Below are 26,943 nucleotides of genomic sequence, written 5' to 3' on the forward strand. Positions count from 1 at the left end.
ATTCACTTTTTTCTTGTTTGTGTTGTCAATACTATTACTACGGATGTATTTTCGTCTTTAAATCTTCGTTTTTCCTTCCACTTTTGATGCACGTTTTTATGCATTTAATTTTATAGAGAAGTCATATTTTCCCAGTGATCAATTGAGGCATTAGCAGGACTGTTAAGCAGTAAGTTATGAATGAAAAAAACAACCTATTGATTCGTATTCTATTATTCCACTTCATTAGGTAAACCTTCACAATAATGTAATATAACATGAATTGTGCAAGAAATTCTGCCTTCAAAATAATAATAATGCTTGCTATTTATATCCTTAATATGTTTATTATTGTCAATAGTTTGCAGTAATGTAGAACTGCATCCTATTAAGTGTTTTTTTTCTACTCTGAACTCAATTTACATGTAGATTTTAAATTATTCGGATAATGCTTTGGAATTTTTTGCAAAGTTTTTGCAAGTTTTTTTTTTTTACAATGTTTACCAACTGGGTGATTAAAACTTTCATTACTTACAGAGTCTGAATGCGGTGAGTAAAAATAGTCAAAAGTGTGAACAATGAAGTAGGACAGCACCAGGCATCTCTTTGATATCAGCGGGATATCCACTCCATTTCCTCTATGAATTTGTTTGTCATGGCTTTCCTCCAATTTATTCTTGTGTGTACAATATAAGTATTTACAATGCATTTTTAAAAATGTATGTATTAGTTTATCAGTGTTAAAAGCGCCCTGCGTCATCATACTGACAGCTCCAACTGACCAAGTGTGTTTACAAGCTGTTGTCAAATGACAGGCAGGGCTTCTATGTTGGAGAGTAGATACTTGGCAGATTGCTGATGAGAGCCAATGCTGGGCTTCTGCCATGCGTGGACTCTTGCCCAATTCCAGCCAAAGTGCAGTTTTGTGGTTCAGTAGACCAAACATGGATGAACTCCTGGAACACTGTTAGATCGAGAGCTTTATCACGGTATCAGGATGCTGCCATGCCATCACCTGGCGGTATTCAGCCACCTGAATCATACTGAAGTTAGCCAAACATGGCATAATCAGGACATTGTGTGGAATTGCTTGTCTTGTGTTGAAGCAATTGAGGAAAGGTCACTATTGATTCAACTGGATTGCAGTCTAAGGAAGAACAAGACTCAACTGTAACAAGTTGAGTTACATCAGTTAATCGAGTTAATCCATCTTTAGTTTTGCCATTTAATTGATCGAGGGAATTTACAGTACCGCTCAAAAGTTTGGGATCACTTGGTAATTTTTTGGGCCAGTCTGAGATCTGGCTTTTTCTTGGCAGTCCTGCTATGAAGTCCAGCATCCTGAAGTCGCCGCTTCACTGTTGATACTGACACTGGTGTTTGACGGATACTATTTAGTGCAGCTGCCAGGTGACGACCTTAAAATACACACTCTCAGATATTTGTGCAGCGTTTTTGTGTCCTTGTTAGACCCAGTTTGTGCCGCTCTCTGAAGGGAGTAGTTAACAGCATGGTAAGAGGTTTTAGTTTTAGTTTTTAGATTTTTAGATGGCTTTTCTAATAATCTATTAGCCTTATAAAATGATGAACTTGGATTAGCAGCCATACCAGGAGATTGATGCAGAGGACTGACAGTTGTTGATAGTAGGCCTCTGTGCAAAAATGTACATCCTTCTTTGAAAATCATCTGATTCATTGTTAGAGAAATTGATAAAATTGTTTGTGAAATGCATGAAAATGTGTTTTCTTTGGAAAACAAAGAAATTTGCAAGTGTTCCCAAACGTTTGAGCGGTAGTGTAGTCGAATGTGGAATATAATATTGATAATAACAATACATTTTATTTGTATAGCGCTTTTCAGAGTACTCAAAGACGCTTTACAGTGAAGAAAAAGGAATAAAACAATAGAGTTGAGTAAAAACATAGTAAACGATGCATTAAAATACAATATCCATACATTCATTCAGAGCTAAAAAAAAAAAACAAGGCTAAAAGCGGGGCGGGAATATGTCTAAAGTATTAAAACCCTCAGAGAAGACGGGCATTTGGACATTTGAAAGGTTTGTTATCTAAACTTTAATAATGATTTGGAGTGCATGAGAAAGTGTAGCTGTCTTTGACTACACAGCAGCAACAGAAGCAATGTTGTAAAGGTGGTAAGGTGCAAACCGGCAGCAATATTGCAGCTGGTGGGACAGGGGGGACAGGGAGGGGGAATGACAGAAACAATTTACAGCGCAAGCAGAGGTAGATAAAACCACTCATGATATGACAATTTGCAGCTACCGCCATCTTGTGGTGTTCATGAAAAACAACATCATGAGGTTATGTTTTGTGACGAGGTGCTAATTGGAGACACCCCCCCCCCCTGGCGACGATATGAATTGAATGGAGGCGTTACCTGAGCAACTACGGTAAATACTGTAAAACAAGGGAATCAAGCCTCATACTTGCATTTGGTGTAATAACATAGTTCCCTAGCACGTGCAGTAATAAAAATGTCATTACTAGCATGTTGAACACATTAAAATAAAATAAAAAACATCAGCGAGGGTTTAAATCAAGCGTTATCGCGCCTCCAGATCTTTGGCTGCGACAATGAAAACAGCAAAAAATGAAGAATATATATTTTTAAGTCTGTGATAAATCCCCTCTGCCTGTCTCTCCTCTGCATATCAACGACTTGTCTGGGGAGGTTGGGGGGGGTCTGATCTCATTTTTCGAGCCCAGGAAGCTCAATAAATAATTAGCGAGACGACCAAATGACCTGGATTAGATTTGCGACTCTGATCCGGTCCGGCTGCAGCGTCAGACAGAATTCATTAGAAAGATTAGTACGTCTTCTGTTGGCCAAACAAAGACATCTTCCCTTCTCGCTTTTTCCCGGAGAGCGCAGCCCACCTTTTTTCAGCGCCGTTTTTCTTCACCAGGATGTAACTTGCTGATGAATGGCCGCCATCCGGTTCAAACAACCAACGTCTGCTGAAGCCATTTAGGAAATAAACCAAGCCTGGTCTGTCTTTCAAAGCCCCGAGGGGTGGCTTGTCACTTGACATTTGGAGGACAGGCTGGCATTGATTTGTTGTCTTCCTCTGTGAGGCGTCATTGGTCATTATGACTATCGGCGTGATTCAGCGTCTTCCTCCGATTTTGCCCGAGGAAGATGCGACGGATACGCTGTTGTAATGAGACATCCGCTGGCATGCTCGTACTGCTTTTTAGGCTCCATCTGGAAGGATGCTTTACAGATGTCATGACCAGAGACACAGCTGGAAGACAGACAGTTCATCTTAAGGATGACGGACGGATGTGCGGTTGCACTTCCTTTATCTCGTTTAGACTGGTGCAAAAGGCCAATCCCGGCGGCCATGCATACAGACGCTACGATTTTTATTTGCATCCAGGAAGGATTATTCTAAAACTACATTCATTCATTCATTCTACCGCTTATCCTCACAAGGGGGTGCTGGAGCCTATCCCAGCTGTCTTCAGGTGTACAGAGCCAGGGTACACCCTGGACTGGTGGCCAGCCAATCACAGGGCACATATAGACAAACAACCATTCACACTCACATTCATACTTATGGACAATTTGGAGTCGCCAATTAACCTAGCATGTTTTTGGAATGTGGGAGGAAACCGGAGTACCCGGAGAAAACCCACGCATGCACGGGGAGAACATGCAAACTCCACACAGAGATGGCCGAAGGTGGAATTGAACCCTGGTCTCCTAGCACAAAGTGGGTCTAACAAGGACACAAAAACGATGCACAACTGTGCAAGAAGACAAATATGAGAGTTTGTATTTTAAGGTCGTCACCTGGCAGCTGCACTAAATAGTAGCCGTCCAACACCAGTGTCAGTATCAACAGTGAACCGGCGACTTCAGGATGCTGGACTTCATAGCAGGACTGCCAAGAAAAAGCCATATCTCAGACTGGCCCCCAAAAAATTCCAAGTGATCCCAAACATTGGAGCGGTACTGTAAATATATGTCCGTCTTGAGGAATATGCATGACAATCTTGAAATGCGCTTCTTTTAGAATGACCTAAAAAAAAAACGTGACTTGGTTGGGAGATAGGCCCCACTGCCTCGACTGGGAGGTGACCCAACACTTGTAATAAATTCCCGTTAATCCCATAATCCCCCTTTAAATTCACATCAGGCCAAAATCTGGAGACTGGAATTGACTCCCTCATGATAAAAGTGTGGAATCTTCATCACCGGGATCCTCCTGTCAGTGTTTTTCCCTGTGAGCCCTTCACCTTAAAGAGAATTCCATGTTTTTCCAACGGTTCAGCGAGGGGTGCGGGGGTCCCACAGCAGCTGGGATTAACACCTTCTCCACTCATTTTCTCCACTAATTACCGTGTTGTCACTTGGGAAATAAGATAGGAGGGAGTCGACTAGGTACGGGACCGAAGCGTTCCAAGTCTCAGGTCTACTCTGTAATCAAATGGCTCGCAATCATGCCAAGCCCCATCAGCATCATTTACCGTAAAGTTCACGCTATGATGCCCACTGAATCGAGCTTGATTGTGACTCATTGAAATTTGCCAAATTATACGACTTTAGGTGCGTTCCCCTTCATCACGTCCAATGTAATTCCATTAACACAATCACGGATGAGGAAGTTCCAAGTGAATTGCAAGGGACATCACTTAAAATCCTTCCTTTTTATTTTATTAGCCTTCAAACCGCAGCCTTTCTTTGAATCATCCAAAGTGGTTAAAATGTTGAAATACTCGTTCTTAATGCATGTGTTTTAAGGCTGAATGTGTATTTAGGGATGTTATAGAATGTTTAAATTGGATAGACGTATGTACCGTATTTTCTGGACTATAAGTCATTCCGGAGTATAAGTTGCACAAGGCCAAAAATGCATAATTTGGTAGAAAAAAATACATAATTAGGTAGAAAAATACATACATAAGTCGCACTGGAGTATAAGTCGCATATTTTGCGGGAAATTTATTTGAACTACTTGACCAAAACAGACATTACGTCCTCTTGGAAGGCAAGTTCTAACAATAAAAGAATAGAGAACAGGCTGAATAGGTCTAAGATATGCTAACACAATGCTTATTCAGCTACACAAAAAAACATAAACACTTTTTTCATTGCAGATTTGTGGTCAAACTACCGTATTTTCTGGACTATATGTCTTTCCGGAATATAAGTCGCACAAGGCCAGAAATGCATAATTGGGTAGAAAAAAACGTACATAATTCACTCTGGAGTATAAGTCGCAGGAACAGCCAACCTATGACAAAAAGTGCGACTTATCGACCAGAAAATACGGTAAATTGTCTTCCTGCTAGGAGCATTACGTACATGAGCCACAGAAACGATACGATGTAGATCTGAAACATTTCCATGCAAAAGCCTACTACCGTATTTTCTGGACTATCAGTCGCTCCAGAGAACACAAAAAATAAACATGAACAGAAAAGGTGTCCAGTGTTTATGTAACATAAACACTTTTTTCATTTATAAGTCGCTCTGGAGTATAAGTCGCAGGAACAGCCAACCTATGAAAAAAAGTGTTACTGATAGTCCGGAAAATACGGTAATTATGTCAAAAAGAGTCATTGCGGTATTTCCTCATCAAAGAGGGCAACAGACTTGATTTAAAAACACATGGGATCTGAATAAACACATGAGCAGCAAAGTAAACATGGTGTATATCAGTGTACTAGTGAACTCCCAATGTACCCCACACACACACATTCCCACAGATGCTTTTACACTCGTATCCCGTGGGATTTTAGCAAAAGGGCCGTGGCGTGAGGCGTGTGGAAGCTTTGCTGTGAAACCTTGAACACCCCCCACCCCATCCCCACAGTTCTCACCCTCTGCTCATCTTCCTCGTTGGCTCTAGAACATTCGCCGCGTTTGCCTGAAGCGCGACCGCCGTGGTTGTTAGTGAGAGAAGAGGGAAAATACGGTTCCCCACATTACATTTGAAGACACGCTTGAATACATTTCATCATATTCTGGCTATGTACATACCATACTGTTTGCCTCCACCCCCAACCCCCACCCCCACCCACAAAAGAACCATCTTTGCAGCTAATTTGAATAATTCTGCTGTAACTATGTGCTCATTTCATCGCATTAGTGGTAATGAGCTTTTTAGCCACCAAACACTCTGATAATACAAAACTTTTGTAAAAATGTCTTCCTATGAGGGTTGGGGGGGAGTTTTACACTGTCGCGCAAGCGTAAAAGGAAGTGTACTGCTGTGAATAATAACGCATATTAACAAAAAACATACAGTCGGATCTTTTAAAGACATATTTGTGATCAAGGGGTAACGCAAAGTCGCAGCCGCTGTTAAAAATGTAATTAGTCATGCAAGTGTTAGTAACCAACGACAAAAGAAGATAAATAATAATAATAATGTGAAGAATAGATGACATCATATACAACAATGTAAAACAAAACAGTAAATTGTACAAATAATTTAAATAATTTTGAATAAATAATAATAATTGACGGCTGCACGGCGGTCGAGTGGTTAGCGCGTAGACCTCACAGCTAGGAAACCCGAGTTCGATCCCACCGTTGGCCATCTCTGTGTGGAGTTTGCATGTTCTCCCCGTGCATGTTGTGGGTTTTCTCCGAGTATTCCGGTTTCCTCCCACATTCCAAAAACATGCTAGGTTAATTAGCGACTCCAAATTGTCCATAGGTATGAATGTGAGTGTGAATGGTTGTTTGTCTATATGTGCCCTGTGATTGGCTGGCCACCAGTCTCGCCGAAAGACAGCTGGGATAGGCTCCAGCACCCCCAGTCCCCCCTCGTGAGGATAAGTGGTAGAAAATGAATGAATGAATAATAATACAGTAAAGTCTCGTTATATCGATATCGGTTAAAACGAATTACTACTTATTACAATACTATTTTCATTTCCCGGCAAATTTCTAGTCTTTTATGATATAATTAGCTCCGTTAGTACGATACCCGGTTATTATGATAATCCGGTTACTAGGATGCCCTTTTCATCTCCCGCCAGCCAATTTGGTCTGCTTATATCGATACAAAAGCAGCTTAAATCAATCTTTGCTTAAGGATTTCAATACCAAAAAAGAACACGGCGAACGGCTGCTTCCAGTCAACTTTATTTTTCACACTTCCACCACCAGAGTGCAGCACACACAGCGGAAAACACCCGTCCCTCGCACCTACCCCTCCGGGTGGCAACACCTTCCCTATCGATAGTTCCGGGGTGAATTATGTCCCGGTAACCGGTAATCACTACAGCGTAAGTTTATTTTTATTTACTGTAGTACAAAATTTATTGTAGTACAAAAGCATGCTAGATACGCAATCCATGAACTCAAGGAGAAAGTTACATACCATATCAAAGATCCGCCCACTTTTAATGCAGTTCGGCGCAGGATCGGATATATGGATAGTCCAGTTATATCGGTATTTTTTCCGACTCCCGAGAATATCGATATAACGAGACTTTACTGTAATTGAAAGTTTTGTGTGTTCGAGTTTTTTTTTTTCAATCTGAGTTTTTAAATCCAAATGAAGGCCGAATGCCAAGTCGCAGATGCGCCTCTTGCATTTTAACGCGCAGTTGCACAATTAAATTAACCAGCATTAACAGTATTGCCAAAACGAAACAAATGGCAGATGCCGAATGGTAACTGCAGATGCTCCTCTGTCATTTTAAAAGAAGGTAACCATCATGGTACTCCCGTGCTACTCTTTTTCTTATGTTGTCACACTCTTATTTTCTTTCCTTTATTTTTCCCAGACCCGTGTGTCCGCTCCCTGTATCATCGCTCATGTCAAGGTCATGTGTTCTCATGCTGCTTTTTGGTTGTTGTTTTTTTTTTTTTTTTACAGGAAGTGTCACTGCCAAGGTTGAACATCAAGACCGGGCAGTTCCACCACAACACCGTGGGACCACCGTACCGCTGCTGCTGATGGGCCAGCACACGAGACCACTCATCCAACTGGCCCAACTGGTAAGTACAATGATAATTATTACATCACCACAATGAGCAAGAGCTCTAATTTGGATCGGCACCATCAAAGATGGCCGCATCCTACCTATGCCTGATGCTGTCATCACAGGTATTTTTTTTGTCTGTATAATCTGTAATCTGTGTAGGTGCATACTGGATCTAAAGCACCTATGCTATATGGACAAAAGTATTGGGACATACCTCAAGGGGCGTGGCCTCGGCTTTGACCTTAGCTTAGCAATAGATATTTTGGAGAATTCTCGCCAGGGACCACCCGTTCTTCCATTTTCCAGTTGATATTTAAAAAAAAAAAGATTAAAGACACACCTTTTTAATCAGGCTTTTAACTAATATTTTTAAACTTTTCTTACATTTTAATCTTTTTAGTCCTATTTTATGCTCTTAGTCTTTAGCTTTTAACTCCAGTATTTCCTCAGGGGGGGGGTCCTCCACACTGGGGGCTGTGTCGGGTCTGCTGAGGGGGTGCCATCCTTGGGTTCCCTTCGACCCGACCGGCTGGGGGTTCCTCCCTTTGATGTGGGGGTCCGCCCGTTTGTCGGAGTCGGGGGACCCGGGTGCTGGTCCCCCGATGGCACGGCCTGCGGGTCCTCCCAGTTTGGACGGCCCCAAAGGTGGCGTTTCTTTGATCCTCAGTGCCATGCCATGTCTCCCTCCCGGTGTGATTGTGTGTGACTGTGTGTGTGTGTGTGTGTGTGTGTGTCGAGTATGGAGGGTGGGAGGGAGGGGCTTTCTTAGTAATTGTTTTTCCTTTTAATTGTGGTAATTGTTTTTAATTCTGTAAAGCACTTTGTGTCGCATGTCTTTGCAGGAAAAGTGCTCTACAAATAAAGTTGATTTGATTTTGATTTGATTTTCCCGCTGGGTTACTGTCCCAATACTTTTGTCCACATGGTGAATTTTATTGGGATGGACGCGGAAGCTGTCTTCCTCTCCGTCCAAGATCCATTGTGCCTCTTCACATCCTGCTTTGTGTGAACCAGAGGTGAAGTGTGACACGTACGCAAGACAGTATGGATGTCATGAACGCCACCCACACACACACACCCACACACACCCACACACACACACCCACACACGTTTTTTTTCTTCTTCCAGGGTTATCCTCCATCACTGCGGCTGCTGGTGCTCGTGGAAGGCGAGCAGCTGGTCCTGCTGCTGGAGAAAAACGAGTGAGTTTGGAAATGTGATTTGTCTTGGTTGTGGTGGTCATCGTGAGCAAAAGGGGGGACAGAGGAGAGGAAACATTTATTTTTAATCACAAACAGATGAATGTGCACTCCCCCGCTGCCGATGCAAGTATGGACCATGATATAGTATATTCAAGGAAGGGGAGGGGGGGAAATAATATGTCCCCTAGTGGTTTTGCCCTCTTCCAAGTTCACTTTCTCCGAGATGAAAGCTAATAAGAGAGGAAGGCAGAGAAGAACTCGGAGGGCATGCTTGTTCTCTCCTCTTTCTCTCTTCTCATCCCCCCCTCCCATCCTCCAGACGGCCCACAATAACAGTCAATGGCGAGGGGCGGGGATCAGTTCATAAATATGGCAGTACGTACATAAACACTGTGGGGGTGCGGGGGGCGAGGAAATGTTACAGTCTCCATAGTCGTATGATGCCATCGCTGACTCATGCCTCGCCTTCTGCCAGTGGTTCTTATTCCCGGGGAGCGCAGATGTAATATTTTCACTCTTTTGACATTTTTGACAACAAAGGTTGCAGAGTAACATAGCATAGCATAGCATAGCGCAAAATCACAACCCGATGTTGGTGATGAATTGTCTAACGGAACTTTCATAACAATGAAGCTTGCCAGTTGAGATGTCACATATACGAGCTATACATTCAAAACATGTTTTGGCAGTAAATGACGTATGTGGCGCCGCCGATGCGTTGGATTACACGCCAGCATGCAGACCTCATTGTTAAACAAATGGTCAATGACGCCTGGCCAAGTCCTGCCTGCACCCCTCCCCCATCCGTGTTATATTCTTCAACAAATCTTGCTCAGATTATACAAACGTAAGCGATGTGTTCACTTGCACTCATTTTATCACGTATACATGGACCCAAATATTCCAATTGCATTCGGTTTATTTGCTCAAACGGAAAGAATACACCTCATTCCGTAAGAAAAGTGCCAATCCGAATGAATATATAATCGGATCCACAGGGGTGGAATATTGCTTTCCCCAATCCGATTGAGGTATCTTGTACCCGCTCAAACGGAAAGTTGTCTGGGTGAGTTCTTCTTCTGTTGTTTATTGGCGGTTGGCAAGCAGCTTTCGTGTGCATTAGCGCCATCTGTGGAACAGAATCTAAACGCTTCTATACACCATTCACAAGTCCTGTTAGAATTATATGTGTAAAATACATAATCTGGCCCCCCCGTCAATTTCGTTAAATCAATGCAGCCCGTGAGTCAAAAAGTTTGCCCACCACTGCTCTAAGATATGGTTTTTGGTCTTTGGTATTTGGTCTATGGTCTTTGGTCCTTTGTATTTGGTCTATGGTCTTTGGTCCTTTGTATTTGGTCTATGGTCTTCGGTCTTTGGTCTTAAGCAGGATACATGGAGTGTAAATATGTGCTATATGTCTTGTATAGCATCTTTGGTCCTTGGTCTTTGGCCTTTGGTCTTTGGCCTTTGGTCTTTGGTCTTTGGCCTTTGGTCTTTGGCCTTTGGTCTTTGGTCTTTGGCCTTTGGCCTTTGGCCTTTGACCTTTGGCCTTTGGCTTTTGGTCTTTGGTCTTTGGTCTTTGGTCTTTGGTCTTTGGTCTTTGGTCTTTGGTCTTTGGTCTTTGGTCTTTGGTCTTTGGTCTTTGGTCTTCGGTTTTTGGTCTTTGGTCTTCGGTCTTTGGTCTTAAGCAGGATACATGGAGTGTAAATATGTGCTATATGTCTTGTATAGCATCTTTGGTCCTTGGTCTTTGGCCTTTGGTCTTTGGCCTTTGGTCTTTGGCCTTTGGTCTTTGGTCTTTGGTCTTTGGTCTTTGGTCTTCGGTTTTTGGTCTTTGGTCTTTGGTCTTCGGTTTTTGGTCTTAAGCAGGATACATGAAGTGTAAATATGTGCTATGTCTTTTATAGCCTCTTTGGTCTTTGGTCTTTGGTCTTTGGTCTTCGGTCTTTGGTCTTAAGCAGGATACATGGAGTGTAAATATGTGCTATATGTCTTGTATAGCATCTTTGGTCTTTGGCCTTTGGTCTTTGGCCTTTGGCCTTTGGCCTTTGGCCTTTGGCCTTTGGCCTTTGGTCTTTGGTCTTTGGTCTTCGGTTTTTGGTCTTTAGCAGGATACATGAAGTGTAAATATGTGCTATATGTCTTTTATAGCCTCTTTGGTCTTTGGTCTTTGGTCTTCGGTTTTTGGTTTTAAGCAGGATACATGGAGTGTAAATATGTGCTATTTGTCTTGTATAGCCTCTTTGGTCTTTGGTCTTCGGTTTTTGGTCTTAAGCAGGACACATGGAGTGTAAATATGTGCTATTTGTCTTGTATAGCCTCTTTGGTCTTTGGTCTTAAGCAGTATACATGGAGGGTAAATACGTGTTGTATGTCTTGTATACCCTCTTTGGTTTTTGGTCCTTGTTCCTTGGTCTTTGGTCTTGTGTAAATAGTGTAAATATGTGCTGTATGTCTTGTATAGCCAAAGCTGACATACTGCCCATTTTCCTTGTAAGTGTAAGGTGGAATTTTCCCTGAGAGACAAAATGAATGACTTTTATTTAACACAGTCGTGTTCAGTAGAACCCATTAACAGGTTTTAAAAATAAACTCTGCTCATAGTCTCCCTGCCCACACCTCGCATATCCACTTCCGAGCCTCCTTGCCCTCCGATTCTTCTCTCGACCCGTGAGCTGTGAGTCATCCGTCACCAGCACCGAGGTCCTGGTGTACGCCGCCATTCCCATCCGCTCCACTGGCTGCCAGGCCAGATGTGTCCTCTTGATACGTGCGGCCACATCTGGACACGTGGTCTCTGACCTCGCTCCGTCTCGTCACAAAAGGGATTGGATTTGGGGATTGATCCACCTAGTCCTAAACGGAACCGATGAGTTGTGTCCCACCAGGGTGTTGGGTGTGTGTTTTCTTGCTGGCTCACGCACGTTGTCAGTATGAATATATCTCATACGCTGCTTATTCCTCTCGGCTTGTATTTATGATGATGTTCACACCGGTCTGTGGTGAGTGTTCAACACCATGTGAGTCACACTTGTGACCTCATCCTTGCCCAATGATTGGCTCTAATCCTGACCTTTTGCTCTTATAATAGTTCCGTATGACCTTTTGAGCTCAGCAAGTCGAGCATTGCTTACTGGAAAACCACCCTTCACCCCCCACCCCCCATGGTACTTTTTTTTTTTTTTTTTTAGACAAGATTAAATTATGATCTGGGGGGTTTAGCAGAACAACATACAAAAAACTGAATCTGTTCCATAGTCAACCTGCCGCGCTTCTGAATATTTTTTAGCTGCACAGATTTTAAGTAGCATTGCAACATGCTGCCGTGCAAGTGTAAAAAGAAGTTAGTCAGGCAGTAACATCAATGCATATGACTTTCGACGCGTTTTGACACAAAACCACTCTATTTTGAAATAATTTCTTCATATGCTCTTTTTGAATACAGTGCATACGTTTCTGTGCAAAAGTCGCTCCGGAGTATAAGTCGCACAAAGGCAAAAATGCATAATTGGGTAGAAAAAAACATACATAAGTCGCACTGTATATAAGTTGCATTTTTTGCGGGTAATTTATTTTAACTACTTGACCAAAACAGACATTACGTCGTCTTGGAAGGCAAGTTCTAACAATAAAAAAATGAAATTAAAAATAAATAAAATAATGAAATAAATAATAAATAAATTAATAAATATTTATAATATAAAATATATATAATAATAAATAAATGATAAAATAAATTTAAAAATAAATAAAAAAAACTTACATTTGTTCACTTCCTGCTTTCCTAATATAATTTAACAGTTACTGATTGTAAAAGTACCAGATGGAGGGGTAGGATTTAATAAGCTTTGCTTCTTCCTACTCCTTTTGGACATGTGCAACTGTGAACTGATTATGTGATGCATTCAATTGTAATCCGATGCATGTTCAAATGAAATTATACCATTAGTCGCTCCAGAGTATAAGTCGCACAAGGCCAAAAATGCATAATTAGGTAGAAAAAAAACATACATAAGTCGCACTGGAGTATAAGTCACATTTTTTGCAGGTAATTTATTTGAACTACTTGACCAAAACAGACATTACATCCTCTTGAAAGGCAAGTTCTAACAATAAAAGAATAGAGAACAGGCTGAATAGGTGTAAGATATGCAGATAAGATAACACAATGCTTATTCAGCTACACAAAAAATAAACATGAACAGAAAAGGTGTCCAGTGTTTATGGAACATAAACACTTTTTTCATTTATAAGTCGCTCTGGAGTATAAGTCGCAGGAACAGCCAACCTATGAAAAAAATGTCGACTTATTGTCCAGAAAATACGGTAAATTGTGTTCCTGCTTGGAGCATTACGTACATGAGCCACAGAAATGATATGATGTAGATCTGAAACATTATTAGCTCATTACGCTACAACTCAGCCAGCCATTATCCTCCTCTCATCCTTTATTTAAATGCCTTTTCTTAACACAACCCATTTGTTTGCGCTCCGGAGCAGCCTTCTGCAGAAAACCTTATTCGCTTCCCAATGAGAACATTTCCTTTCATTCTTCTGCGGCAGGAAGAGACAAGAGGAAAGAGTCCTTCTGAAACACATGGCAACATTGCAACAACATCATTATGTTTCTGACTGAAATCCCCATAGCAACATCCTCTGTGTGTTTTTTCAAAGGGGAAGAAGATGAGCTAGCTGCTGAATTAGACCCAGTTTGAGCTTTTCCTCATCTCCTGCTGTTTCTTCACAGATTTATCCAAGCGCTCTCCACGCAACCTTGGATGTTGGGACCGTGATGGCTTCCGTTGATGCCAAAACGTGCGTGTTGTAATTCGGTGCCATGTCCCTGCTGACTGTGTCGCGGATGCCAAGGCATTTTGTTCTGCCTGTCACAATTTGTTCGTGCTTAAATACAAAATTATGCGCGGGTTGAGGGGGGTGGAAGACATTAAAAATAGTTTTTGTTACGACTTTCTGCTCCATAATATATTTACTCAACTGAAGACAATACTAAGCTATATATTGTGCTTTTTTTTTAAGTGCTTTTTGGCAAATAGCCGGGATCTACTGTAAATCACCTCCGCGTTACTGCTGATGCTACGCCGCATTAGCATCAGTTACGGACGGCTTCCCCCCGCAACCTTGTGTCCAAATGATACAGCATCAGCTTCCTGTTATCATCGCCGCCATCATCGGCGAGGTAAATGGGGCGAAGAGCAACCGATTCTATACTGTTATCTTTTGGGAACCTCGGCACAGAGCCGTGAAAGTGTTTAATGGTGATGGGGGGGGCATAGCAGGGTGGGTGCTCTCTGTCATATCAAAGCATGCAATTTAGCCTACTTTTTTGTGCAGAATAACCTAATGAAGTGTCCGGTGAGAGTATCCACACATACGTCTTTTCTACAGTGTTGATTAATGTTTTATGCTTTTATGACTTCACGACATCAGTATTTATAAATATTCTGTGCTCACGCGTTGAAGCAAATCACACCTTCGCAAAGTGTCTGTTGTGCAGCCATGAAGCTGTAACGCACGGTGATGTCGAAGGTAACAATGCCAGAGGCTCATTTGGCACCGCATACTGTAGTCGTGACCGAAGGTGATGCACATCCAACTACTCCTTTTAAGGGCGTATGGGGCGCAAGCCAGCTATTCTTTTCCTCAACCGCTTGCATTTTGGCCACAATGCTTGTTTTTGGACGTGTAGTTTTATTTTACTATTTTTTTACTACTACTAACTATGGAATGGATTGAGTAAGGAAATCAAACAATGCACAACGATGAGCCAATTCAAGAAACAATACAAGCGGTTGATGTTTGCTAAATACAAGGATGAAGAGTCTTGAACCAGTCATGATGTGCTATATATATCACTATATTGACACTTACTATGGTACCCATTATGGCATTGGATGCTCATATCACCTCATACTGCGGTACGTGACAAAAATTATAAAAATTAAATAATTAATTAATTAATAAAATGAGGAAAAAGCGGTAGAAAATGAATAAATGAAATAAAATAAATAGTAGATAAATAAAATAATAAATATATAATATACAATAAAATATATATATAGTATATATAATAAATAATACAATAAATACAAAAAATTAAATTATATTAGGAAAGCAGGAAGTGAACAAATGTAACAGTTATATATATCACTATATTGACACTTACTATTGACCACTACTACTCATTATGTCATATCACCTTTGTCATATCATGACGAAAAAAATTTAATTAAAAATAAATAAAATAACAAAATAAAATATAATAAATAAAATCATAAATATATAATATAAAATAATATGTATAATTATAAATAAATAATAAAATAAAAAACTTTTTAAAAAATGTAACTATATTAGGAAAGCAGGAAGTGAACAAATGTAACAGTTACTGATTGTAAAAGTACCAGATGGAGGGGTAGGATTTAATAAGCTTTGCTTCTTCCTACTCCTTTTGGACATGTGGAACTGTGGACTGATTATGTGATGCATTCAATTGTAATCTGATGCATGTTCAAATGAAATTATACCACTATCATTACCATGACCGTGGTGTTCCTTTTGTGGCATCCATTTTCGCTTATTAAGAGCTCGTATATTTGCTTTGCTTTGTCAATATTTGAATCTGTTTAGCCCATTAGCCAGCCAGCCAGTCGGTTTGTTTGCACGCTAATATTGGCTAATTTTACTCCACTTTTTCATTGATCTGCTTTACAAGTCTGCTACTGGTGATGGCAACAGTCCATCGTCTCTTTCAGGATATGTAGAAATTTGAACATTGCACAACATTCTCTCAATGTACAAAATGAAGAAAGTCTTTTAAAACAACGGCAGAAGACGCGTACTCTACCGTCCATACGATTTTGCTCTTCTGATGCACCCATGTAAAGCGAGGGGGTGACACCGAGCTGCATGTAAATCAATCTGGAACACGGCCACACGTGGAAATAGAATAGGATTTGTCTTCCGCAGTCGTATTCCGTCTCCTTCCAAAGTGTGGCCTCCAGCAGCTCCACTTGTAGGAAGGCTTTGGGTTCCACTGGGGGAGGGGGAGAGGGGCGAGAAGCGATTAAAACAAAATCACTGAGGTTAGCAGTTAGTCTTCAAAGGAAGCGAGGAGCCACGCTTCTTGTCAGTGCTTTTTTTCACACTGGAGGGCTTATGCGATGGTGAATTATTACATGTTTTACAATATGGAAATGAGACTGCACTCAACCTCCTTGGATATGGAGGACGCATCTTGTGACAAACATTCATCAAATAATCCTTTCCTTGGCGACTTTTCTTGTGTTTATGATGTCATTTCAGATACGGTCTCCTTTTTATGTGTTTTGGACTGACAAAGGAGTCTGTAATGAGTTTTGGCTGCATCCTTGTCAGTGGCATGCATGTATTGTGGCCGCCGTGTACTGTATATCTCTGCTGGATTGTTCGCACGCGGTCGTGTTGGCCTGCAAACCAATTATGTCAAGAAATGGGCGAGAGAGCGATATGGTGGATTAGAGGTGGAAAGGTCGGGAAACGAATAACAACAGCACATACACGGCACATTGCAGAATTTGTAATGTTTGGGGGTGAGTGGCGCTGATATGATACTGCTGGAGATAAGCTAGCATATACACCGCATGCTAGTACTCAAAGACATTGTTTTTTTTTCTATAAGAGTAGGTTTTTTTCCAGTGAAAGCCCTTGCTAGAGTAGTAATTCACAATACCCGAAGTCAGTGCTTCTCAAATAATCCCTATCCTGAACTTATTTGCTCTTTTTTTGCTAGCTAAAGATAAAAGCTAAAACAAACACATAGTCTCAAAAATACAGACAAAAGTAAGATACTTATACACGCACCCACATGAAAAAGGACTAACGTTACAACTGACAGTTAAGGTGGATGACATGCCAGCTTGCTTTGCAACGAAGGAAAATCTGAACGTTCCAGACGCCTTGATGCCCATGCTAACAAACAAAAACAGAAACACCATGAAAGAAGCGGTTCAAGCAAGGGAAGTGGCGAAAGCTGATTGGTTCAGGACTCCAGCCTCTTACACAATCTTGAGTGGAAAAAAAGGCCGGGCAGGAAAAGGAAGTGAGCTTTTTTGCATCTGCGCTGTAATAAGACCCGCTTACTTGTAGGCATACAGGGACTGCAGATAAGCCCGGATGTCTGTATTAGGTATTGTTGTCAGGAATAAACAATCTGGTTCTCAGTCTATGATTTGATTCCCTTATCCTCTATTCGAAACCCACTTAGAGTCCTCAGGGGGAGTACTTCTACAATCCTCGCTAGTGCTGTGTGCCTTTTCCGGAAATGACTCTCTTCAGATTTCTGTCTGGCAAAACCGTCCGTTTAATAGCTTGCAAATGCATTTTCCTGTGGACCGGCCACCATTTCTATGCACATAAATTAGCTACAACATTGTTTTATGAGGCTTTATGAGCTCATCCTGATCGATTGTTTGTGAGGCCCGGAATAAACAAACGGGATAATTTTGAGGGCCATTTATTTTCCTATCTCCTAGCCATTAAGGAGCAGCTCATTCATCACAATTAACCTGTGCGGCCATTAGCGCATCCTTAATTAGGCACTGTGTGTCTAGAGACTCACAACACTGGCTCCGAATCGATTATCACTGACTCGGACAATTAACGGAGCTCGACACTGCAAAGACAAAACGGATTTTTCACTTGAAAATGTAACGTCCGTAACCATTTAGGCGCACTGCATTTATTTATGATTGCTGCGATGGAATTGAGCGCTTACGGAAAAGAGTCGACGGATACACGTTAGTCAAACGTACGCGGCGTTACCTTGCCAAGTTGTTCACTAGAAGCAGCTTTTAACATGTCACTTTAATACACCATGTATCATCGTGGCCTAAGCTGGCTTTCCCAGTCATGTCGCCTGAATGCAGCACGGGAGCATTTACTGGGAATTACGGCTCACGTGCCACTACTAATCCAATATGGAGTGCAGAAAAACACATCCTCCCGCCATTGCCCTCATGGCTGTCACATATTATATTCAAACAAACTAGATTATAATATATACTCTGTATTGAATTCTGAATAATAAGAGTGAAGTGTGAGTGAAGTGTGAGTGAAGTGTGAGTGAAGTGTGAGTGAAGTGTGAGTGAAGTGTGAGTGAAGTGTGAGTGAAGTGTGAGTGAAGTGTGAGTGAAGTGTGAGTGAAGTGTGAGTGAAGTGTGAGTGAAGTGTGAGTGAAGTGTGAGTGGCATATGTGTAATCTCCGCAAGGCCGCATGCATGCCAGTGCGCAAAGAAAACTGTGTCAAGTCACATATCAAATTAAAGGCCTTGATGAGTGCTTTCCGTATATGTAGTTATTTTACCAATATTGACTAATGTGATGAAGTAAAGGCCAAAAGACTACCGTGTAGTCATTTTGTCAATGTCACATATGACAGCACATTTGGCACATCAAGTGACATCCTATAACTAATCACGTCTACGGGTGACATCACTAGTTCTATTATATTATGTCGTCTTGGGACATCATAAATATGAAAAGCTCATATTTTTGTCATGTGCACATGTGAGATCATCCCGGCTGACATCCACGTGATGAAGCTGCAAAAGTCCCTGCAGCTCCTTTGCCAGTGCTCAGGGCGGGGCTCCTTATGTCCATGTGCTAGTGGCTGGAGGAGTTAAAACTCACACACATACACACCCAATAATTACCTCGGCGGAGATTTGCGCTTATATTCTCGATAGAACACGTTCTAATCATGAAGATGCAAAATGTTATCCCTTAAATCCTTACAAGCAACCTACTTGGAAACATCCAAGAATGTTTTTTTTCCCACATTTATTAAAAAATATTCTTTTTTGTGTGTGTTCATTTTCAGAGGTCTCTTTGCCAGCCATTACACGGAGACGCACTACCAAGACGACGGACATGTTGTCACTGGCGCTCAGAACGTGACGGTACGACCAAAAAAAAAAAAAAACACACAAGTTCAAATCAGGCTTTAATGTGCTACTGGATTGTTTTTTACCGCAAACTACAACGTGTGACCTCGTGTGTGAGTGTGTGTCAGAGCCTCTGGCACAACATTTTATCCAGTGGCCTACTTGTTGATAAGCTGAGTGTTTTTTTTTTTTTTCCATTCGGAATGATTTTCAGCCAATGTTTCCGTCAGGGTTTTATTATGGAATCCCCTTTTAACAGATGACCCATTGCTCGCTGCTGCAGGTTATATTTTCATCCTTGGCGGTTAGTTAGAATGTGGAATTGAATGCCGCACACATTGAATGTGTGTGTTGCTCAAATATCAAGTGATATTACCATTATTCTAAACCTTTAGCCATCTATACAGGTTCATCAATCCATGATAGATTTATATAAGATGATGAGAGCCCTTGAGACACAAAGTAACACCCCAACAGTCACCCTTACACTCCTCTTACCAGAGTTGAGGATGTTATTATTGTGCCTGTTTTGACAATTTTGAGAATTCTAAAATAACAAAAGCCTGTTTTTGGTGATCAAGTCCTTGTTACCAGTGAAACCTAGTGGCAAGTGTAGACTACATTTCATCTTGTATATATGTATGCATCTTCATATATCACTATATTGACAGTTACTATGGTACCCTTTATGTCATTGTATGGTCATATCACCTCGTACTTTGGTACGTGACAAAAAATAAAATAAATAAACTAAAAAAAATGAAATAATAAAAATATAATAAATATATATAATATAAAATATATATAATGAAACAGAAATAATAAAAAAAATAAAAATACATTTTAAAAACTTACATTTGTAAAAAATAAAATAAATAAACTAAAAATAAATGAAATAATAAATAAATAAATAAACAAAATAAATACATGTAATATAAAATAAAATATATGTAATAATAAATAAATAATAAAATAAATTTAAAAATACATTAAAAAAAACTTACATTTGTTCACTTCCTGCTTTCCTAATATAATTTAATAGTTACTGATTGTAAAAGTACCAGATGGAGGGGTAGGACTTAATAAGTGACAAAAAAACAAATAAAATAAATCAATATATAAAACACTTAAATGATATTAGGAAAGCAGGAAGTGAACAAATATAACAGTTACTGATTGTAAAAGTACCAGATGGAGGGGTAGGATTTAATAAGCTTTGCTTCTTCCTACTCCTTTTGGACATGTGGAACTGTGAACTGATTATGTGATGCATTCAATTGTAATCTGATGCATGTTCAAATGAAATTAAACCATTACCATTGCCAAACTGCAATTGAACGAGGGTATAGAAAATATATTTCCATATTTATATTTTATCTATTTTTTTTTTACTACTTGGAACCTTTTTTGTAGAATACTTCACCCAGACTGTGTCTCCTGTGGCTCCCAGGTGAGCTACATGCTAATTATATTACACATATATTACAACATGACTTTGTGTACAATGTGAGATCCATATTTTATTCTTTGTACTTACACCATTTTCAATGTCAGACCAAGTTACATTTCTTGCTCTATGGTTATCGTCACACTTTTGTACTTTGACACTGGCCCTCTTTGATTGGATGAGAGAAAAAACTAAATTAATTTTGCTAACGTTAGCATTTTGCATAGAATAATAGGAAATGGTGTACAATAATGCAAAATAAGAGCTGTAAGTTTATGATAATACATTTATTTACTGTAAACACAGTCTCAGTTGCACGAAATCTTCTATGGCGACCCCCAACGGGCAAGTGGAGAGTAGAAGAAAGACGACTCTGCCTCATATTTGATTAGCCAACGGTAATCTAATGTGGGTCACACACAGCATGAGAGCACAGAGTTCTATTTTTACATGTAATGTAATTAAACGCTATTGCATCAGCATCTGGCTTTGTAATGTAGAAGTCCCGGCAGCATTACTTTACTCCAGCTGTGCCATGTAATATGCAGTAGTACTACGCAACCTCTTCACCAATGACCTTTGATTTAAATACACCAATAGGCAATGAAGTACTTTCTCTTTCCGCCATATTATGTTTTCCTTGAATGTTAAATGCATGAACGGTGTTTGTTTTGTAGAAGAACTGCTACTATCACGGGGAGGTGCAGGATCACCCCGAATCTGACGTCACCATCAGCGTCTGCTCGGGCGTTCGGTAAGAGCTTGCGTTCACGGTTTTTTCCCGATGTCGCTTGGAGTTGGAAGACGATGTCACAGCTCATTTGTCTTTTTCCCACAGAAGCACTGGTCAGCATGGACGCTCATATGTGCGCTAATTGGCATCTAATGGCGAAGCGCATTTGGAATATTTGAGATTATTAGAGTCAGCACGCTCGGAACTAATTAAAGGGCGGCGGGTGTTTAGTTTGGCATGATGGCTGTTCAACAATAATATCGGTGCTAATGATGAAGATCGTTAAAGGCGCTAATTGTCTGTGGTTAGCATATTGGCCACACAGTCAGGAGATCGGGAAGACCGGGGTCCCACATTCCAAAAGCATGTTAGGTTCATTGAAAATTCAAAATTATTATTGAGTATTATTATTAAATACAAGGATGAAGAGTCTTGAACCAGTCATGATGTGCTACATATATCACTATATTGACACTTAGTATGGTACCCATTATGTCATTGGATGCTCATATCACCTCGTACTTCGGTACGTGACAAAATAAAAAAAAAAAAAATAAAAACTACAAAAATTTATAAAATTAATTAATTAATAAAATAATTTTGCTAAATAAAAGGATGAAGAGTCTTGAACCAGTCATGATGTGCTACATATATCACTATATTGACACTTAGTATGGTACCCATTATGTCATTGGATGCTCATATCACCTTTGTCATATCATGACAAAAATTTTTAAAATTTATTAAAAATTAATAAAATAATAATAAATAAAATATATAAAATATAAAATATATAATATAAAATAATATATATTATAATAATAAATAAATAATAAAATAAATAAATAAAAACTTAAAAAAAATTAAACTATATCAGGAAAGCAGGAAGTGAACAAATTGATTTACTGATTGTAAAAGTACCAGATGGAGGGGTAGGGGTAAGCTTTGCTTCTTCCTACTCCTTTTGGACATGTGGAACTGTGAACTGATTATGGGATGCACTCAATTGTAATCTGATGCATGTTCAAATGAAATTAAACCATTACCATTACCAAAATTGTCCATAGGTATGAATGTGAGTGCGAATAATTGTTTGTCTATACGTGCTCTGTGATTGGCTGGCCAGCAGTCCAGGGCGTACCCCGCCACTCTCTTCGCTCTGTTGTTATGTCACCGCCTAACTAGTCCATCATCCTCTGTGAAGCACCTTATCAAGTCGCCCGTTAACTAACAACCCGCCGTGACGCTTCGTTGTGATTATTTGTCATCCTCACACAGAGGCGTCGTCGCGCTTGAGAACAAGTCATTCATCATCGAGCCGGCGTCTGGCCAAGAAACGGGCGTACACTTCATCTACCGAGCCGAGGAGCTGCGACTGACCCAAGGAGACTGCGGTCACGGGTTCAACATGTCCTCTGTCGCACCCGAAGACCACTTGAAGAAGCCCTTCCAGTCCTTCCGTAATAGGGTGAGGTGTAACAACTTAGCAGTTGGCTAACTTTAATGATGTTGGTATACACAACATGCACTTTTGCCTCCTGTTTTGATTTCCCCCACAACCCATCTAGGCAACACCTTGTACATGCAAAAGTCAGATTGATCGTCATGCAGTGAACGGGTGACAAACGGCTATTTGGGCAAAAGAGTTTTGTTTTGGATAAATTCCCAGAAGGATGTTACTTCAGGCTTTTTAATCCGTCCTCAGAGTCCAAATTTTGTGGTTCCACGTGGAGAGTTTTGGCTAAATATTAGCATGGAGCAGGTGCAGCATCCATCTGTCCTTATTATCCCAAATTGTCAAACACGGAGCTATGCAGTGTAACTGAGCAAGGCAGTATGTGTATCTGTGCGTTACCTCACACGATAAGATATAAGAATTTGGTTCCTGACATCCCTTTTATTACACCTCAGCATAAACGGCACGCGCAGAAGACGACCAAATACGTGGAGCTGATCATCGTCGCAGACAACAGAGAGGTAAAACCCCGCCCGCCTGGTTTCCATTCATCAACCCGCCGCACAATGACGGGAGTTTGCTATAGTACGAGTAACGATGCAGATGTAGGTCAGTGTGCGACGAGCACCTCGAGTGTGATTTGATGCCAGCGGCTCGGCAGGAAATGACTCCCCAGCGGAGAGAGCAGACAGGAAAACAGGAAAAAGCCGAGAGAGGATGCAACGGCGTCCCCGTGGGGGAAGCTACGCTGGGTTTCCTTCTGGTTCTGCTTATGTCAGCAAGCCCCAGACCTTTGGGATGAATTAGAGTGGAGATGGTCAGCCAGCAGAACCTCTCTCGAGTCCAGTGTCCGTGGCATTTGACTTGCTTTTTCTGGCTAAATGGAGCTACAGTAAATTCCCACAGTCCATATACTTATATATATATATATATATATATATATATATATATTGTAGTGTATATACTACACTTCCTGTAGATGTAATATTTCACATGTTTCAATAATATTATGATTATTTAAATGAAAACAATTTTCTTACATTTTTACATTTTGGTCATCCATTTTCCAGTTCTATTATTATTTATCAGTAGTGCAGTAGTAGTAGTATTCGCAGCCCCGTCCCTCTTTTAGCCTTGTTTTAGCTCTGAATGAATGTATGGATATTGTATTTTAATGCATCTTATACTCTATTTTTTTATTTATTTTTTCTTCACTGTAAAGTGTCTTTGAGTACTCTGAAAAGCGCTATATAAATAAAATGTATTATTAGTAGTAGTAGCGAGACTAATAACTTGAAATAAAATGATAAAATTAAATAAATTTAAAAATTATTTATCAGTTTTTCAGCAATTCTACATAATTTTTGTTTTGTTTTTCAAGTTTCAAAAACAGGGTAAGGACCTGGAGAAGGTGAAACAAAGACTGGCAGAAATAGCCAACTACGTGGACAAGGTAGGTTTTCCATCTTTAGATGGTTGAAATATAATATAACATGCTAATATGCTGATAAATGTTGGTCTTTGTCACCTATTAGATTCTCAAAAATTCCTTGACGCATTTCTATTTTTTTTCTTCCAGTTCTACCGAGCACTGAACATCCGTGTGGCCTTGGTAGGTCTGGAGGTGTGGAGCGACCATGACAAATGTCCTGTCACTCAGGATCCCTTCGCCACCCTTCACGAGTTCCTCGACTGGCGCAAAGTCAAGCTGCTCCCCCACAGGCCTCACGACAACGCTCAGCTCATAAGGTTTTACCGCCAAGATTTGTATTCACTATTCAGCAAATAGAGGCATTAAAGACGCAGTAAGGAAGTACTGGGGTTCTTTGGCTCCAGGTTATTTATTTCAGATCTGTGTTAAGTACAAAATATATGAGCTTTTATTTAGTGACATAGACAATATTTGCGTGAACATTAGCACAAAATACAATGGTTGTGACCTGGCTGGTCCAACAACACCCTAGACAACATGAGGTGTTTGCCCTAAAAACTAACAATAATGTTCTAGCTACCAAAATAGAAAAGAAGAGGAACTAGTCAGAGGTTTAAAATGAGTTAGTAAAAGCACATATTACTTTAAAGTTACTATAAGGAATATCAATCCGAGTCTTTTTTTTTTTTTTTTGGTTAGTTTTTTTGCTCCAGAGCTTCATCTATAGGTTATTAGTATTGTTGTATTTGAAAATAAAATTATCCGTGGTAAGCTAAGTAACGATAATAAGAGGTGTCCTGGCTGGTCCAACAACATTATCGACCACTAAAATAATGCTCCAGAAAACCAACAAATGCACTACTGTTAAAGGTGAAAAGTATGCACTAAACTAGATTCTATGAATGAACCGTACATCATTAAAGTCGCATTATGGAATAACTATAGGATTTTTTTTTATTTGTTGCTAAAGCACTCCTTCCGCTATTTTCACATTTACATCATTTATGTCAGGCTACATTGTTCAAAATAAATTACCAGCAATAAACAAACGACAATGACAACATGGAAGGTGTCCTGGCTGGTCCAACAACATAATTGACCATTATGATACTGTAATAAATCTGGCTGCCCTAGAAACCCGACATATGCTCTTATTGACGAGATTAAAGACACAATAAGGAAAGTTGATTTTTGTATAATTTTCAGGTGTCCTTTACATCCGTCTGGTTTGTGAAAAATAAATTACCAGCAGAAAACAGGCGACAATGACAACATGAGAGGTGTCCTGGCTGGTCCAGCGACAATATAGACTACTAAAAGCACTTACTGTGTTGCTATGAACTATTGCATTATCCTAATAATGTCCCATTTATTTAAATGGGAACGACTACAAATGTTTGCTTTAAGTTTGAATTCTACAATTGTCGCAGAGTGTGGCTTTAAAACTGAAACCCTGTGAAATGAGTCTCAAAACAATTACAATATTTGTATTTTTTTGCTGTTTTCTTTGTAGTGGGGTTTACTTCCAGGGCACCACCATCGGCATGGCGCCCATCATGAGCATGTGCACGGCCGAGCAGTCTGGGGGCATCGTCATGGTGAGGATGAAGTCCTTCCCCGTCTACTCCCATTGCATTTATCCCAAAAAAAAAAAAAAAAGCCGCAAGGGCGTTTGGGAACTGAACATGAAATACCTTTTTCCACGCTCTGACATGACAACGTATGACTTCATTTGTAATTGGTAAAAGCCCGGGGCTGCTTGTGGGCACACGGCCTTGTAACGACCTTCTGAGTGTTGCGGTCATTCAATCTCAAGGTGTTTTACACAAAAACACATTTACATTTTTATGACTTGTGATAAATTGTTCTTGCCAGCCTGCCTGCCAGCATTCAGTCCAATCAAAAAGTATTTTTCCCCACAAGCCGTTGTGGCGTGCCCTCGTCGCTGTACCGTGGCTGAATTATGACACCTTGTAAAAAAAAAAAAAAAAAAAAAAACAATTAGCTGCCAGCGTGGTCCGGCTGTCCGCATCACCGAGTGGATATCAGCCCCATGCCATTAGGCACCAGCCCAGATGCAGCCCCCCCTGGTAATAGATATGTCGTCTTCCGGCCAGGGTTTCTCCACATGTTTGCCGTCCCCATTACTTACTCATGGCAGATGGCTGCGATGAAGATTAAAAGGCCCGGCGAAGCAATCAGTGGCCAATCACAAGAGACAAAACAGCTCTCACATCGCAAAAAAAGAAAAAAAAAATCACATCACCTGACCGGATTTTTATACCTTTTTCAATTGGTTTGTGTGTGCTACCCTGTGGCAGGATCACTCCGAGAACCCGCTGGGCGCCGCCGTGACGCTGGCCCACGAGCTGGGACACAATTTCGGAATGAATCACGACACGCCGGAGCGCGGATGTGGATGCAGGATGACCGTGGATCGCGGAGGCTGCATCATGACGCCCTCCACAGGGTGAGGCTCTTATGGTCTTTTTTTTTTTTTTTTTTTATATGTGCCCTGTGATTGGCTGGCCACCCCGCTTCTTGTACGAAGACAGCTGGGATAGGCTCCAGCACCCCCGCGACCCTTGTTGAGGATAAGTGGTGGAAAATGAATGAATGAATGAGTTCTCCTCCTATTTTGTGTGGAAGTGGTAACTTTTTGGCTTCTTATTTTGTCTTTCCCCACTCTCGGTCATCTCTGTGTGGATTTTGCATGTTCTCCCCGTGCATGCGTGGGTTTTCTCCGGGTACTCCGGTTTCCTCCCACATTCCAAA

The 26,943-nt window shown here is 40.6% G+C and overlaps 1 protein-coding gene across 1 annotated transcript in view; it reads left to right on the forward strand.

Moving 5' to 3' along the window:
• The window catches only part of adam12b (ADAM metallopeptidase domain 12b), a 46,125-nt gene that overhangs the window by 157 nt on the left and 19,025 nt on the right, over nt 1–26,943 (forward strand). The window contains exons 2-11 of the mRNA XM_078787184.1: nt 7,845–7,966; nt 9,083–9,156; nt 19,037–19,115; nt 21,225–21,301; nt 22,559–22,748; nt 23,192–23,257; nt 24,118–24,189; nt 24,316–24,485; nt 25,682–25,766; nt 26,490–26,638. Coding sequence (XP_078643310.1) covers nt 7,845–7,966; nt 9,083–9,156; nt 19,037–19,115; nt 21,225–21,301; nt 22,559–22,748; nt 23,192–23,257; nt 24,118–24,189; nt 24,316–24,485; nt 25,682–25,766; nt 26,490–26,638 — 1,084 coding nt within the window. The remainder of the gene's footprint in view (nt 1–7,844; nt 7,967–9,082; nt 9,157–19,036; nt 19,116–21,224; nt 21,302–22,558; nt 22,749–23,191; nt 23,258–24,117; nt 24,190–24,315; nt 24,486–25,681; nt 25,767–26,489; nt 26,639–26,943) is intronic.

This window comes from Doryrhamphus excisus, linkage group LG20, assembly GCF_037039965.1.
Source record: "Doryrhamphus excisus strain RoL-2023G ecotype Guam linkage group LG20, RoL_Dexc_Guam_v1.1, whole genome shotgun sequence".
In the NCBI taxonomy this organism is placed as follows: domain Eukaryota; kingdom Metazoa; phylum Chordata; class Actinopteri; order Syngnathiformes; family Syngnathidae; genus Doryrhamphus; species Doryrhamphus excisus.